The sequence below is a fragment of the Poecilia reticulata genome, chromosome 16, assembly GCF_904066995.2.
Source record: "Poecilia reticulata chromosome 16, P_reticulata-male-v2, whole genome shotgun sequence".
Taxonomy (NCBI): domain Eukaryota; kingdom Metazoa; phylum Chordata; class Actinopteri; order Cyprinodontiformes; family Poeciliidae; genus Poecilia; species Poecilia reticulata.
In genome coordinates, this window is record NC_088845.1 from 8,005,713 (window position 1) to 8,019,229 (window position 13,517).

Here is a 13,517-nt window from a genome sequence, read left to right on the forward strand (position 1 = left end):
AGTTGGCAGGCCAATTGGGCACAGTAACACCATGGTCAGTAAACCATTTACCAGTGGTTTTAGCACTGTGAGCAGGTGCCAGGTCGTGTTGAAAAATGAAATCTTCATCTCCATAAAGCTTTTCAGCAGATGGAAGCATGAGGTGCTCCAAAATCTCCTGATAGCTTCTGCATTGGCCATACTCTTGATAAAACACAGTGGACCAACACGAGCAGCTGACATGACTCCCCAGACCATCACTGACTGTGGGTACATGTCACTGGACTTCTGGCCTTTTGGCATTTCCTTCTCCCCAGGCTTCCTCCAGACTCTGGCACCTTGATTTCCGAATGACATGCAAAATTTGCTTTCATCCGAAAAAAGTACTTTGGACCACTGAGCAACAGTTCAGTGCTGCTTCTCTGTAGCCCAGGTCAGGTGCTTCTGCTGCCGTTTCTGGTTCAAAAGTGGCTTGACCTGTAGCCCATTTCCTGCACACGCCTATGCACGATGGCTCTGGATGTTTCTACTCCTGACTCAGTCCACTGCTTCCCCCAAGGTCTGGAATCGGCCCTTCGCCACAATCTTCCTCAGGGTCCGGTCACCTCTTCTCGTTGTGCAGCGTTTTCTGCCACACTTTGTCCTTCCCACAGACTTCCCACCGAGGTGCCTTGATACAACACTCAGGGAACAGCCTATTTGTTCAGAAATTTCTTTCTGTGTCTTACCCTCTTGCTTGAGGGCGTCAATGATGGCCTTCTGGACAGCAGTCAGGTCGGCAGTTTTACCCATGATTGCAGTTTTGAGTAATGAACCAGGCTGGGAGTTTTTAAAAGCCTCAGGAATCTTTTGCAGGTGTTGAGAGTTACTTTGTTGATTCAGATGATGAGGTTAACTGCTCGTTCAGAGAACCTTTTCATGATATGCTAATTTTTGAGACAGGGATTTTGGGTTTTCATGAGCTGTATGCCAAAATCATCAGTATTAAAACAATAAAAGACCTGAAATATTTCAGTTGGTGTGCAATTAATCTACAATATGTGACAGTTTAATTTTTATCATTACATTATGGAAAATAATGAACTTTATCACAATATGCAAATTTTTTTAGAAGGACCTGTATACTGGAGGTTGGTGTTGCAACTGATATAATTATATGTATCATCACATAGCCTTACATATAGTTTTATACGTTTTCTTTTCATATATTCCTCATTGTTTTTATTCCTTGCATATAAGAGTGGTTTACAATGATTCTAAAACTATAGGAATAACCTGCTGCTGTTACATGCCAGTCATCAGGGAGGCACCTGGAAGGGGAAATCAGATTATTTAATTGTGGAACGATTGCCTTTAGGCTGCGGTCCAAATTACCGCGGTACATTATTTTCGCTGATAAAATTAAAGTTTTCTCTGCAGCTTGCTATTGTGAGGATAATTATGAAAATACATAGAAATGTTTTGATTTGTTTTTTTAATTTCAACAGCAGACCTATGTTGGAAAAATAAAAAATTCTTGCCCATAATATGGTACAGGGCGTTACTCTGGCTCACCTTTTCCTTACCATGATCCTGGTGTCTTAACAACACGGAGGTGGAGAATCAGCACATAGACATTTAGCTAAATTGCTATATTTAGCTAAATGCACAAAGGCCTCTTGGTGCACAGATAAAACAAAAATCATACATAAAAGTTGAAGAAAATGAAAAAGAAACTGTGATTAACTTTGTGAATGACAAATGGAGCCAAAATGCAAAATGTTAATTTGAAGTTAACATGTAACACAATTTACGTAATGCACTTCATCATTAACTGTGATTCTCAATCCTTTCAGACAGCTACTCTGAATGAGAATAAACATGTTTTTGGTGAGGGTAAAAATAAGAAATTATATATCAGAGATCAAAATTTTCTTGATTCTTTGTGTCCTCAAAAATGTTGAAGATGAGAAAGAAGTTCTTGTGACATTATCTATAGTTTGCAAAAATAATTTTAATTAAAACATTTAACCTACCTTCAAAGTTGAACATGAAAATGGCACTTCCTCCCTTGAGGAACTCTCTGGATTGGAATTCTTCTAATGTTGCAAAATAATTGTAAACCCAGAGAGGCCCATAATATATTTGTTCTCCATTCTCAGAAAATGATCCATATCTAGTCTCCCTAGGATTTTTCCAGACAGAGTAACCTGTTTATATGAGACACAATACATTAGAATACCCTTTCAGGTTTTTTGTTTTTGTTTGTTTGGTTTTTACCAACAACCTTTCTTTAAAATACCAACATTTTATGATAAACTTACCAGATGCTACTTGAGTTATATCAGAAACAAAAGTAGATTCCTTAGACATTTGCAGTTGCTTGTTCGGGGTTTGATCCAGCAACTGGAAAATCATATGTCTTTGCAGACAAGGAAATTGCAGCTGGTCATCATTCTTACCAGACAAGAGCTGCACAAACATTCCAATATATGTTTTATAAAGAATAAAAGCTACACGGTAAGCATAGCCGTCTTTGGAGAATTGTCGTGGGCTGTACTTTATGGTTCCAGAACTGCTTATGTTTAAAAGATTCTTCAAGTCATCAATCTGCAAGACAACATGTGGACACTCTGTCTCTGAGAGATTGATGTCATCAATGGAGAAACCTCCTGTAGAGTTTCCTGCTCCTTTCTGGACCTCAAACACCACCTGGAAGTCCTTGTTGGCATTCAAGGAAACATGGTGGATCTTCCAGTGAGACGTTGGAGAATCTGGAGTGAGATGTTTTAATTTACTATGCTACACAATTTTAATATTACATCATACAAAAGTAGAAAGCAAAGAATTCAGAATTGTTTTTTTTAACAGTCTGACCTTACCAGTAATTTGTCCCATAAGGCGGAGAGTTCCTGTGGTGTCCTGATCGTTTTCAAACTCTCTGATCCAGATATTAAGTTCATCTGCCTCATTTCCACTGTGGAAATAGTAGAACTGCAGACACTGGACATTACATGCCCTGGTCGGCTTCACTACCTCCGTTTCCAGTCGTGCTGAATCTCCTTCTTGACCTGACACTGTGCTCACATGGATGAAGTACCCAGTTTCTTTACCTGTAAATACGTTGATCAAGACAATGTTTCTCATAAATCATCTTCTTCTCTATGATAATTATAGAAAACTCTCTATATTTTTAAATGTACAGGCAGAAGTTTGCATAACCTTGGTGAGAATCATTCAATTTTGCAGTAAAGCTAATAGAACTGGATATAATCCATCTTTATGATTCTTAAAGAGGGATTGTTTCTTTTTAGTTGAAAATGGTCTTCAATGTATTATTTCTGAAACAATTTTGGCTCGAAGATGATTTACAAAGTTTTTTCTTAAGTAATATTGAAATCTAGTCCAAACCAAATTTATATTTCCAGCACTTTAAAAAATCTGTCAATTAGTTTTTTTTTCTAATGTTGAATAAACGTGACAAATTATTTTCACTATTCTAGCTCTGTTTTACTTTTAAATAAAAAATACACATTTGCGATTAACTTTCATAAACCATGAAGGTCTAAAAATATCTACTGGTCAAGACTTTGGTGTGTGTACATTACCCAGCAACCATCAAATTTTATAATAAGAAGGGTAGCATTTAATTATTGATAATGGTTTTCTGGATATTTTGTTAATCTACAAATAGGAAGGAGCCATATATGGTGATTTAATTACCCTCTGTTACATTCTTAAAAGTATATTTTTAAAAAGTCTTGCAAGTCAAAAAACTGCAAGCACTGTGGGCTTAATATTTTTGACAAAGTATTTTTCAAATAATCCAGGCATAAGAGCAATATTTTAGGACATGCATAACTCAGTGCAATAGAAAAAAACAGCTGATCTGGAGACAGATTTATCTCACTTCATGCACCGAGACACTGAAAAAGATTGATGGAAGTGGCATGTCATTACTTAAAAAAATGAACAACAACAAAAATAAACTCTCCATTGCTCATGAACAACACTTTAGACAGACTTATAGATAATTGTCAGCTTACAGAGTTTACACAACTGAAAAAGTAATTCAGCAAAAATACCAAACAGTTAAATTATACATTATTGGCTCAGATTTGTCCACTTTCCATTGCTCATCAAAGGCATAAGGAAAAACTAGTCATAAGTGCAAATCTCACCATTGTCTCCATTTCCACTTGGCAGACTGGTATGGTCAGAACTGGGCCCCCCATGAACTTGAGTAACGACTTCCCAGCCGATCCCACCCTGTGAGCAGCGACTCATCTGGCACATCATTCCATTTGAAAAGCCGCAGTAAGAACTAAAGGCAACAGTTGACTCTAAGATGGTAAAAAAGAAGAATATAAGATTTAGATTTATAGGTAATACATAAATGCAAGTCTAGGCTAAGCTCTTCAAAATGATACAACATTTTTGTCTAAGACAAGACATTGTTATTAACAACTAAAAAAGTTCATTTATGTAAACTAACTTTATATATATATGTGTGTGTGTGTGTGTGTGTGTGTGCGTGTGTGTGTGTGTGTGTGTGTGTAGGTGTGTGTGTGTGTGTGTGTGTGTGGGCGCGTGTGTTAAAAAATTATCATAGCAGCTTGACAAAAAGTACAGAAGTTATGATAGAAATTATAATTTGACCATGTCACTTTAATCAATCGATTTACAGCAGGATTAACAATGTTTTATAACTTACTGCACTTGTAGCGGAGGTTCAGCTCTAGAGCATCACTAGGACTCATTTCCAGTCTTTGACCAATCACATCTTGGAATTTGGGGTCGATGGTGATAATTGTAGAGCCTTTGCCATTTGTGAATGCATCTTTGCCATAGTGCATCACTGACATGAAGTCATATGGGACTCCATGTGTAGTGCTCTCATTATTCATTGCCTTGACAAAAATATTCTCTTTACCTAGGTGATTTAAAACAAACTGCACTTTAAAAATACTATGGTGCTCTCATTACAGCCGATGTTCATGAAATTTCTCTCTTTACCTCGATAACACAAAAAATACACATTTTTGCACTGAGAAAAACTTAACTAATTAAACACATCACAGATTTTAACAGAGATAAAAAACAAAAAAGCAAGTGTTCTACCTGCTTGGATGTTGGCAAATACAATCTTTACATAATCATCTCATGGTAGAAACCAAGCGCATGAAGAATCTCATGCTCGACAATAGCAATGTAGTCACAGCCTGTACCAATAGAGAGGTCCTGACCATTGGCAAATACTCGACCAATATATGACCAGCAACTGCAAGGGAGAAAATAATTGTTCAGGAATTGTTGAGACCTAAAACCACAAGCATTTTGTTCAGATGAATCTTGCTATCAATATAACAATAAACTTAAAAAATACAGACACAGTTTGTTAACAAAAGGATCAGCGTGTTATTTTTTATGTCTGACCTTCACTGACATACTGATAAGATGTGAATAAGACACTCAAGAAAACATGAAGACGTCTGACAGAGTCAGGTCAAACTTTACTGTACAGTGAACTGCTGCACCATTGTAGAGGGCTCATGTTTCAGTTGCAATGTACAAGTAAAAATGAACAAGTTTATCTGAAAGTAAGCAAAATAAGAAATCAAAGATAAAGAGAAATTACCTGTCTAACTTCTGGATATTAATGTAATATTTCTCAGAATCCCAGGGTTTGAAATCGATGCATGTCTTCACTCTGAACTGTTCAAAGGCTCTCATGATGACTCCTTTAGCTCTCAAGTCTTCATTTCATGAGGAATTTCAAAATGGTAGAGAATAAAAAACACACACGTAATTCTTTTTTAGATAATATATAATGTGGCATTTCTCTTACAAATTACTCAGAAATAAATACCAGTGCTTCCAGTATTGGGCCAGTTCATCCTTTACATGATTTAAATCTAAATACAGTCCAATCACGTTATAATGAATCACACAAAAATACACATTTTTGCACTGAGAAAAACTTAATCACAGATTTTAACAGACTAAAAAAACACAAAAAAGTAAGTGTTCTACTTGCTTCGATGTTGGCAAATGCAATCCGTACATAATCATCTCTGTCATATCTAGACTGTTCAAATATGACAGATATAGTTTGTGTTGTGATGTTAGTTTCTGATAAAAATTATTTCATCATTAAATCATCATGATCACCACTTTACCTGGGTTTGTCTGCGTCTTCTCTCACCTCACCAAAACCTTATCATGACAGTTTGTCACCTAGAATCTGCTTCATTCTCTTTGCTTGTCTTTGCCATCAGAATGTGCTATATGTTTACTCTGTCCTGTCATTCCCCATGCAGTTGCAACTGATGGCCATTCATACTTTCCAGACCAGCTGTTGTCATTTATATTTATTAATGCTTTTATCAACCCCCAGCAAAAGTAAATAAATCCCATGGTGGAACCTGATAGTTTTAAGGGTTGAAACTTAATTGTTCAGGAAGTATCTTTACAACTGCAGCAAAATGAAGATGGCATAGTTAAGTTTTAAGAGTGAAAAGCAATGAGAAGAAGACTTTATTAAAAAGTACAGACACTCACAAAGATGAACCGTCTCTGCTGGCCACACATGCAAACACAGACAGAATGCAAATACACGATGGCAGGGGAAATTCTGCCTTTCTTTCTATGAAAAATATTCAAAATTTTCCTCCTAAAAATTTGGATATTTAAATTTTTCTTTAACTCCCTACCAGAGCACCAGTAAGTTATGCCAAATATTGCTGTGTTACCTGTTCACTCTCCACTTAAAAAAAGTATATATAGTTCGATTGAAATGTTTTAAAAAATTAGCTCCCTTCATTAGCAACTTTAGTTGAACTTGCAACTGATGGTTCAAACGGAGCAGGTTCTCCCTGCAAAGAGAGGTGCTCCTTTCCACTGTCGCCACGTTCTTAAGAAATTAAAACACTAAAATTCAACTACCCAGACGTATGTTTTGCCGTACTGTCTACTGTAAAAGAAAAATAATATTTACCCAGGCCTTTATCCAAGACATATGGAACTGGGGATGTCCATAGATTATCTCCATCAAGAAGGGTGCTCCTTTGAAAGTTTGGAGGCTGATAAGGAAGAATGTGGGGCATAAAAATAGAAGAAAACAACATGCCTACATAAATGCTGTTCTACAAACTGCAGCTAGTTGCTTGTAGTAATACTAAAACATACCTCCCGGATGTCGTCAAGAGTCAAATCTAAGATCAGGTAACAATGTTAGTTCTTTTAACAAAGAAAGTTGGATGGCAAAAAAGTTTTTTTTACAAGAAGTTAAGAAACATCACTTTACTTTGTTCATTCCTGTTGTCTTCAACCCCTATAAAACACAAACACACATATTGTAAATTCACATTACAATAAAAAAAAACACTTAAAATAAATAGCAAAATCCATGCAGTAGTATAAAGAAAATGAATTAAACTTACCGACTACTATGTCTACCTGGTGTCACAAAGGAGTCAAATAAAAAAATATATATATTAACAAACAAGGTAAACCAAAATTTACATTGTTTTCAGGTGTTTCTGTATCTTGAATATATTTGTAGGTTTAAAAAGTTTAGACTCTAATTCTAGAACATAGTAAACACTAGATCATTTAGACACCAAACTAAGAAGACAACAGGTTTTGTTTTTTTAAATGAGTGTCATCCGTCCACCGTCTACACCTGCAGGTTCCTACACTGAAAACAATTATTATGTGGTGAAGTTAGATTGTTGTCAATGATTGTTGGGGATGAAAGTGGTGAGTTGAGTGTATCCGTTTGATGAGGTATTGTAATTGGTTAGCTAAGTAGTAATGTTGAAAATGTGGTGCTTGTAGGATAAATGTTGCAATGTTAGTTTTATTCTAGGTTTTTTAGTTTTTCCAGTAAAATCATGTTATAATTTGGTCCAGGGTGGTGAAAAATGCTGCTGTGGGTTGAGTGGGGATCAAGGTGAATAGATAGCTGAGTTTAGACAATATCAGCATCTTAATGGTGTTTATGTGTCCTATAACTGAAAGAGATATTGTCATCCATTGTTTTAAGTCATCTTTCATTGTTTTCAATGGTAGGGTAAATTGAGGTGGAACATCTTTGACAGGTTGGGGGAGAATTTTATTCCTAAATATGGGATCTGGTCAGATGATGGTGGTAGGTGAGGGATATGTGATGTGTGAAAATTGGTGTGTCCACTTTTTGCTAATGTGGTAGATTTTTTCCAGTTTATTGTGTAGGCTGAAATTTGAGTATGTATTACTAATTTTGATTAATTATTTAATTGATTTGTTTGGGTTTTGTAGAAATAGCTTATCTGCATATAAGCACATTTTATGTATTCCATCCATCCATTTTCTTTACACCCTTGTCCCTTAGTTGGGTTGGGAGGGTTGCTGGTGCCCATCTCCCGCTAACATTCAGGGCAGGAGGTGGGGTCATTCTGGACAGGTCGCCTGTCTGTCACAGGGCAACACAGAGACAGACAGGACAAACAAGTTAAACAACCATGCGCACACACACACACACACGCACACGCACACACACACACACACACACACGCACACACACACACACACACACACGCACACACACACACACACACACACACACACACACACACACACCTAGGGAGAATTTGGAGAAACCAATTATGCATTACAATATAGGTACAATAATGCATTCAATATTAATATTTTGATGGCTTGCTGCTGCTAATGGTTCAATGAAAAGTGCAAATGATCAAGCTGATAGTGTGCATTCTTGGCTGGTATCTCTTTGGAGTGTGAAATTTGTTGAATTTAAATTGTTTTTTTACAACTGCAACTTTTGATTTATTGTAAAAGGCTTAGATCTGTTAAATAAATGATTGTCAAAAATCAATTTTTTTTACAATGATTTTATGAGAAATGTCCAATTTACTTTGTCAAATTATTTTTCTGCATCTAGTAAGAAAACAACTGTTTTATTTTTACTTTGTTTACTCTATAGATTGCATAACCCAAATGTTCATAAAAACTCTTATTTTTGACATGTGTTTATATTTTTCTTCAGTGTATTTGCGTCTTTCTGAAGCACTGTGATTTTAAAGTCTGCGGTAGGTGCTATATAAATAAATTGTACGTACTCATGTATTTACTCATGGATGATTTTTTTTGTTGCAAATAGCTCAGAGAGCAACACATGAAGCACAAGCATTAAAATAATTAAATATGTTTAAATCATATGATAAAAAAAGAAAAAACAGAATTGATGAAAAAAATAATTAAAAACTAAACTGAGAAGCATTTCTGTGCATACAATGAAAACACAGCAGCCATTGTAAAATGCAGATGGATTGTTGGACTGAAATATTGCACTCATTGCCATTGGATTTTCATCATTTTGTTTTAGGCTTTTATTAATTACATGAAAAAACAAAGTTGTTCTTATTTCCTAATGCCAAAAACATTGACATTTTAACTGTAGTTTATTAAAACGTATACTTACTCCAGGAATGGAGAGTCCTGAAGAAAGTGCAAGGTGCACCAGAAGAAAAATGTAGCCTTTCATCTTCATGTTGGCTTTGTGGATAAAGTCTAACTTTGAGCTTCACAGAAAACACATTAAATGAAATTAAATGTTAAAATACTTTAATCCAGTGAAGATTCATGACTTTCCATAAATTATACAGTAATTAATCTCCTACCTCTATGAAGTTGAAATGTTCAAATGAGATTCCAAACAAACAGGGAGGATTTTTAAAATCTCACTCTCTTACAAAACAGGTTGGATCATTTCAAAGCGTCAGTGTCATACTGAAAGGCTTTACTTTGAGGTTGATTTTATAGTTGTAGGCAGGCCTTCTTCTTTGCATCTGTCACACATTATTTCCTGTTGGGTTATGAAGTGGTGCTGCAGTCCATCAAGGATCTCAATTATGTAGAATTTTATAATGAGCCTGACTATCTAGATTACAATGCTAAAATGTTATACTAATGTGACCGGTGGACTTCTGCATTGTGTGTGTTATAGTGATCGGACAAATCATAAGACACCAAGTCTGGGTTTGAAGGCCGTCTCCGTTTATTTAATCTGTCAATCGGGAGATATTAGCATTAGCACCTAGCATGTGCTCCAGTTCACCAACCCGATCTATACAAAAAAAGAGTGTTAGCATGCATCAAATGTTATAAAGGCGTAATAGGAACTCAAAGAAAAATATCCAAATACCTAAGGAAAAATAAACATTTGAACATTATAAATGAAATGATTACAATGGATTATAAAACTTGCCTCTCCCCATTGGAACAAATAACAAAAGGGAAGAGGAAATTAATAACTTATTATTTTTAACAGTTCTGGAGGACTCTGAACAAAAGACGAAAAAAGTAAGGCGGAGCTGAAGGACCAAACCCCTTATAGTAGACACAGAGGAACACAAGAACAGTCAAGTATAAGTGGAAAACTCCATGAAAGATCACATTTTGTGTAAATATACAATAATTAATATGGACCCAGTTATCTAAAACCAAACAAACGAAGCTTTCTCAAACAATATAATCTAGGAATACCTGTCTGTTATAGTAGGCGGTGTGTTATCTACAGCAACTATGCTTTCAACAACAACACAAATTGCCATGTGTGTGAAATATGTTATCTTTAGAGCTGTGAACCTTGGCTGTACTCATAAAACTTCTCTAAATGTATTATTAGGTTTGCAGACAATAGAGATAAGCCTTAATAAATGTGATCATGTAAATACAAACTCCATCCATCCATCCATCCATCCATCCATCCATCCATCCATCCATCCATCCATCCATCCATCCATCCATCCATCCATCCATCCATCCATCCATCCATCCATCCATTATGGATACAACAAACATTACAAAGTGCAAATATCATTAAACAAAAACAAAAATATAAACTACCAACAGTGCTAATCAAAACAGACAAACATCCATAAACAATCTGCAACATTCATAATTTAGAAAATTCACTTTCAATAACTTACAAATTTACCTTAAATACTCTACAGTTTTAAATAATTTACACAATTTATTTTGAATAGTTTACTATCCACTACATAGCTCTTTTTATTTCCATTGTGTTCTGTATATGGACTCATCTAATGATAAGAAATTGCGGACACCTCTCATTCAATGTGCCATGTCTGTTGTCTATGCAGGTGGATTAATGGTAGATGAAGTCTTGTAAATAAATAAGTAAAGTTAGGAAAAAGGCTGAATAAAGCACTGAGATTTTTTGTCAGTTAAAAGTACAACATTTTTTTGTAGCTTTTATCTGCCAGAATAATGAAATAAAATTTTAGGCCTATTTTTTAATGTAATTTTCTTCAAATTCAAAAGTTTACATACAATAAGATTATTATACTCCTGGATATTAAATCTGATTTTCTGATATTTTGTGCACATTATGTAGTTGAAGGAAACACACCTGTGGATGCATATTAGAGCAATTCCTCAAAACAGTCCACAACCCAATATTATCTAATAAATGTTTTAATAACAAAAAATATGCCAATAAAACCCAAATAAAAACTTAATGAAGACCTAATAAAACTCTTGGAGACACAATGGTCCAGTGTTAAGCTTAGGGGTCATGAGTAGTTGGTGAGGTAGACCCGATGGACCCAGGTTGGAGTGAGAAAATTATAATTTAATGATGACGATGGTTACAGAAAGTGCAGGCAGCACAGCAGAGCATAAAGGTTAGGAACTCAAAACATTGGTAGAAAGTGACACAACGCGAGGACCATGGTTGGGAAAGACCGGTGTTTCCCAACCATGGTCCTCAAGGCACACCGAGCTGCATGTTTTAGATGTTCCCCTGCTTCAACACACCCCATTCAGATGACTGCAATTCAGCAAAACCCTGTTAATCAGCCATTAAATGAAATCATGTGTGCTGAAGCAGGACAACATCTAAAACATGTTGGTCAGTGTGCCCTGAGGACCAGGGTTGGGAAACACTGAGCTAGACAGTGTGACACGACAAAGATCTGATGGGAAGCAGGGGACACAGGTGGGATTAAATACACATGGAGACAATCAGAGACAGGTGTAAACAATCAAGGTGTAGGTGGGACAACACAGAGACTCAACTGAACACAGAAACCTAAACTCACACACAGAAAACCCAAATTCTCACATAAGGTTACTGTGAGAACTTGACTTGTTTTGCTAAACTCCTTTTGTGGTCATGTCAGTATAACTAGTGTTGGTGTAGTTTAAACACAAATATTCAAAATCCTGTCTATCCATTTTGATGCATTTTGGCATGATTAGCTAATGTGGAGTGTTTATTTATGTTGTTTAATAAATTTAACTGTCATGGTTTAAAAAATCAACTGAAAAGGAGAAGCTGGTGGGGATGAGCTGAGTCTTTAATAACATTAAACAAGGACAACTTACATGGTTTTATGCTTGGAAAACAAGACGTGGAAACAAGGTGCATAACATAAGAATTAATTAAAGTGTTTTGTAGTAAACCTACATGTTATGATATTAAAATGTATGAATAGTAAAGTAGCTCAAAACTCAACATCTCTCCTTTTCAGGGAGTTATTTTTCCATAACATGTTTTTTCTACTGGGGAAAGGCAGACCAGGAAACAAAAACCTGGTAGAGTTTTCCCTTCCACACCAGGAAAACCTCAGAACATTTTGTGGTTTTCCTCTTATATGCACTCACCTTTATACAGAACCTGTAAAAATACAAAAAAAGAAAACATATTTACATCTCATTTTAGTTTTATACCAAGTTGTATTCTTTTTCTATATTTACATAGGTGAAGCTACTTCCTTTAGTTTATTTATCCTGGATCTCTTCCATTCAGCATTAAAATCAGTATTTGAATATTAAAATACTCCCGCCAAACATCGTTATCTGTCACGAAAACAGATAAAGTGTAGTTTCATTTGTTGTGAATTGTCCTAACTTTCCCCCCATAAGCCCCTTTTCCACCAGCTCTACAGAATCCAGCTCCACTCTACACAACCTGCATTCCGAGCGTTTCCACTATCATTTTTTCCAGACCAGTCCCTGCTTTTTCGGACCCTTCTTTGGAGTGGGGCTGGGATGGGTAACGCAAGCTTAGCTCCTGTTCACTGATTGGTCATGGGCATGGTCAGCCATAGGACCAAAGCGAGAAGAAAAACAAATGGCACAAAATTTCAAACTTGCTGCAACATGGAAGTGATGGGAGTCCTCTGAAGCTACAAGCAAGTGGTGAACGTTGAGACGCTGGCTTTTCTGTGCATCAGACTTCAATATTCAGTGGTAGCTTCATGGAGCAATGAGGAATGAGTTGTTTTTGCCGATACAGTGTTAGCAGAGAGAATGGAAAGCTGTTTAGATATCAGTTCTCTAATTAAACAGTTATGAACTATTCATTGTACAGGACACAGAAATGAACAATAAACTTGAATAAAACACGAGTGGCATTTTATCCACTCTTGTTAATAAACAAGAGTGGATAAAATGCCACTGTAAATTAAAGACACTACTGAAATAGCCTTTAATTTACACGACTATTCCAGTTATTTATAATTGTGCAT

General features: G+C 35.9%; 1 protein-coding gene across 1 annotated transcript; it reads right to left on the reverse strand.

Moving 5' to 3' along the window:
* Positions 1 to 1,277: 1,277 nt before the first annotated feature.
* On the reverse strand, positions 1,278 to 6,047 carry LOC103477875 (meprin A subunit beta-like). The gene is made up of 7 exons (XM_081597340.1): positions 6,019 to 6,047; positions 5,080 to 5,106; positions 4,673 to 4,891; positions 4,140 to 4,301; positions 2,841 to 3,071; positions 2,476 to 2,732; positions 1,278 to 1,289 (listed from the first exon to the last, which is right to left on the reverse strand). The coding sequence occupies exons 3-7, from the start codon at positions 4,863 to 4,865 to the stop codon at positions 1,278 to 1,280; spliced, it is 855 nt and encodes a 284-aa protein (XP_081453466.1). The 5' UTR covers positions 4,866 to 4,891; positions 5,080 to 5,106; positions 6,019 to 6,047.
* Between the last annotated feature and the right edge of the window lie 7,470 nt (positions 6,048 to 13,517).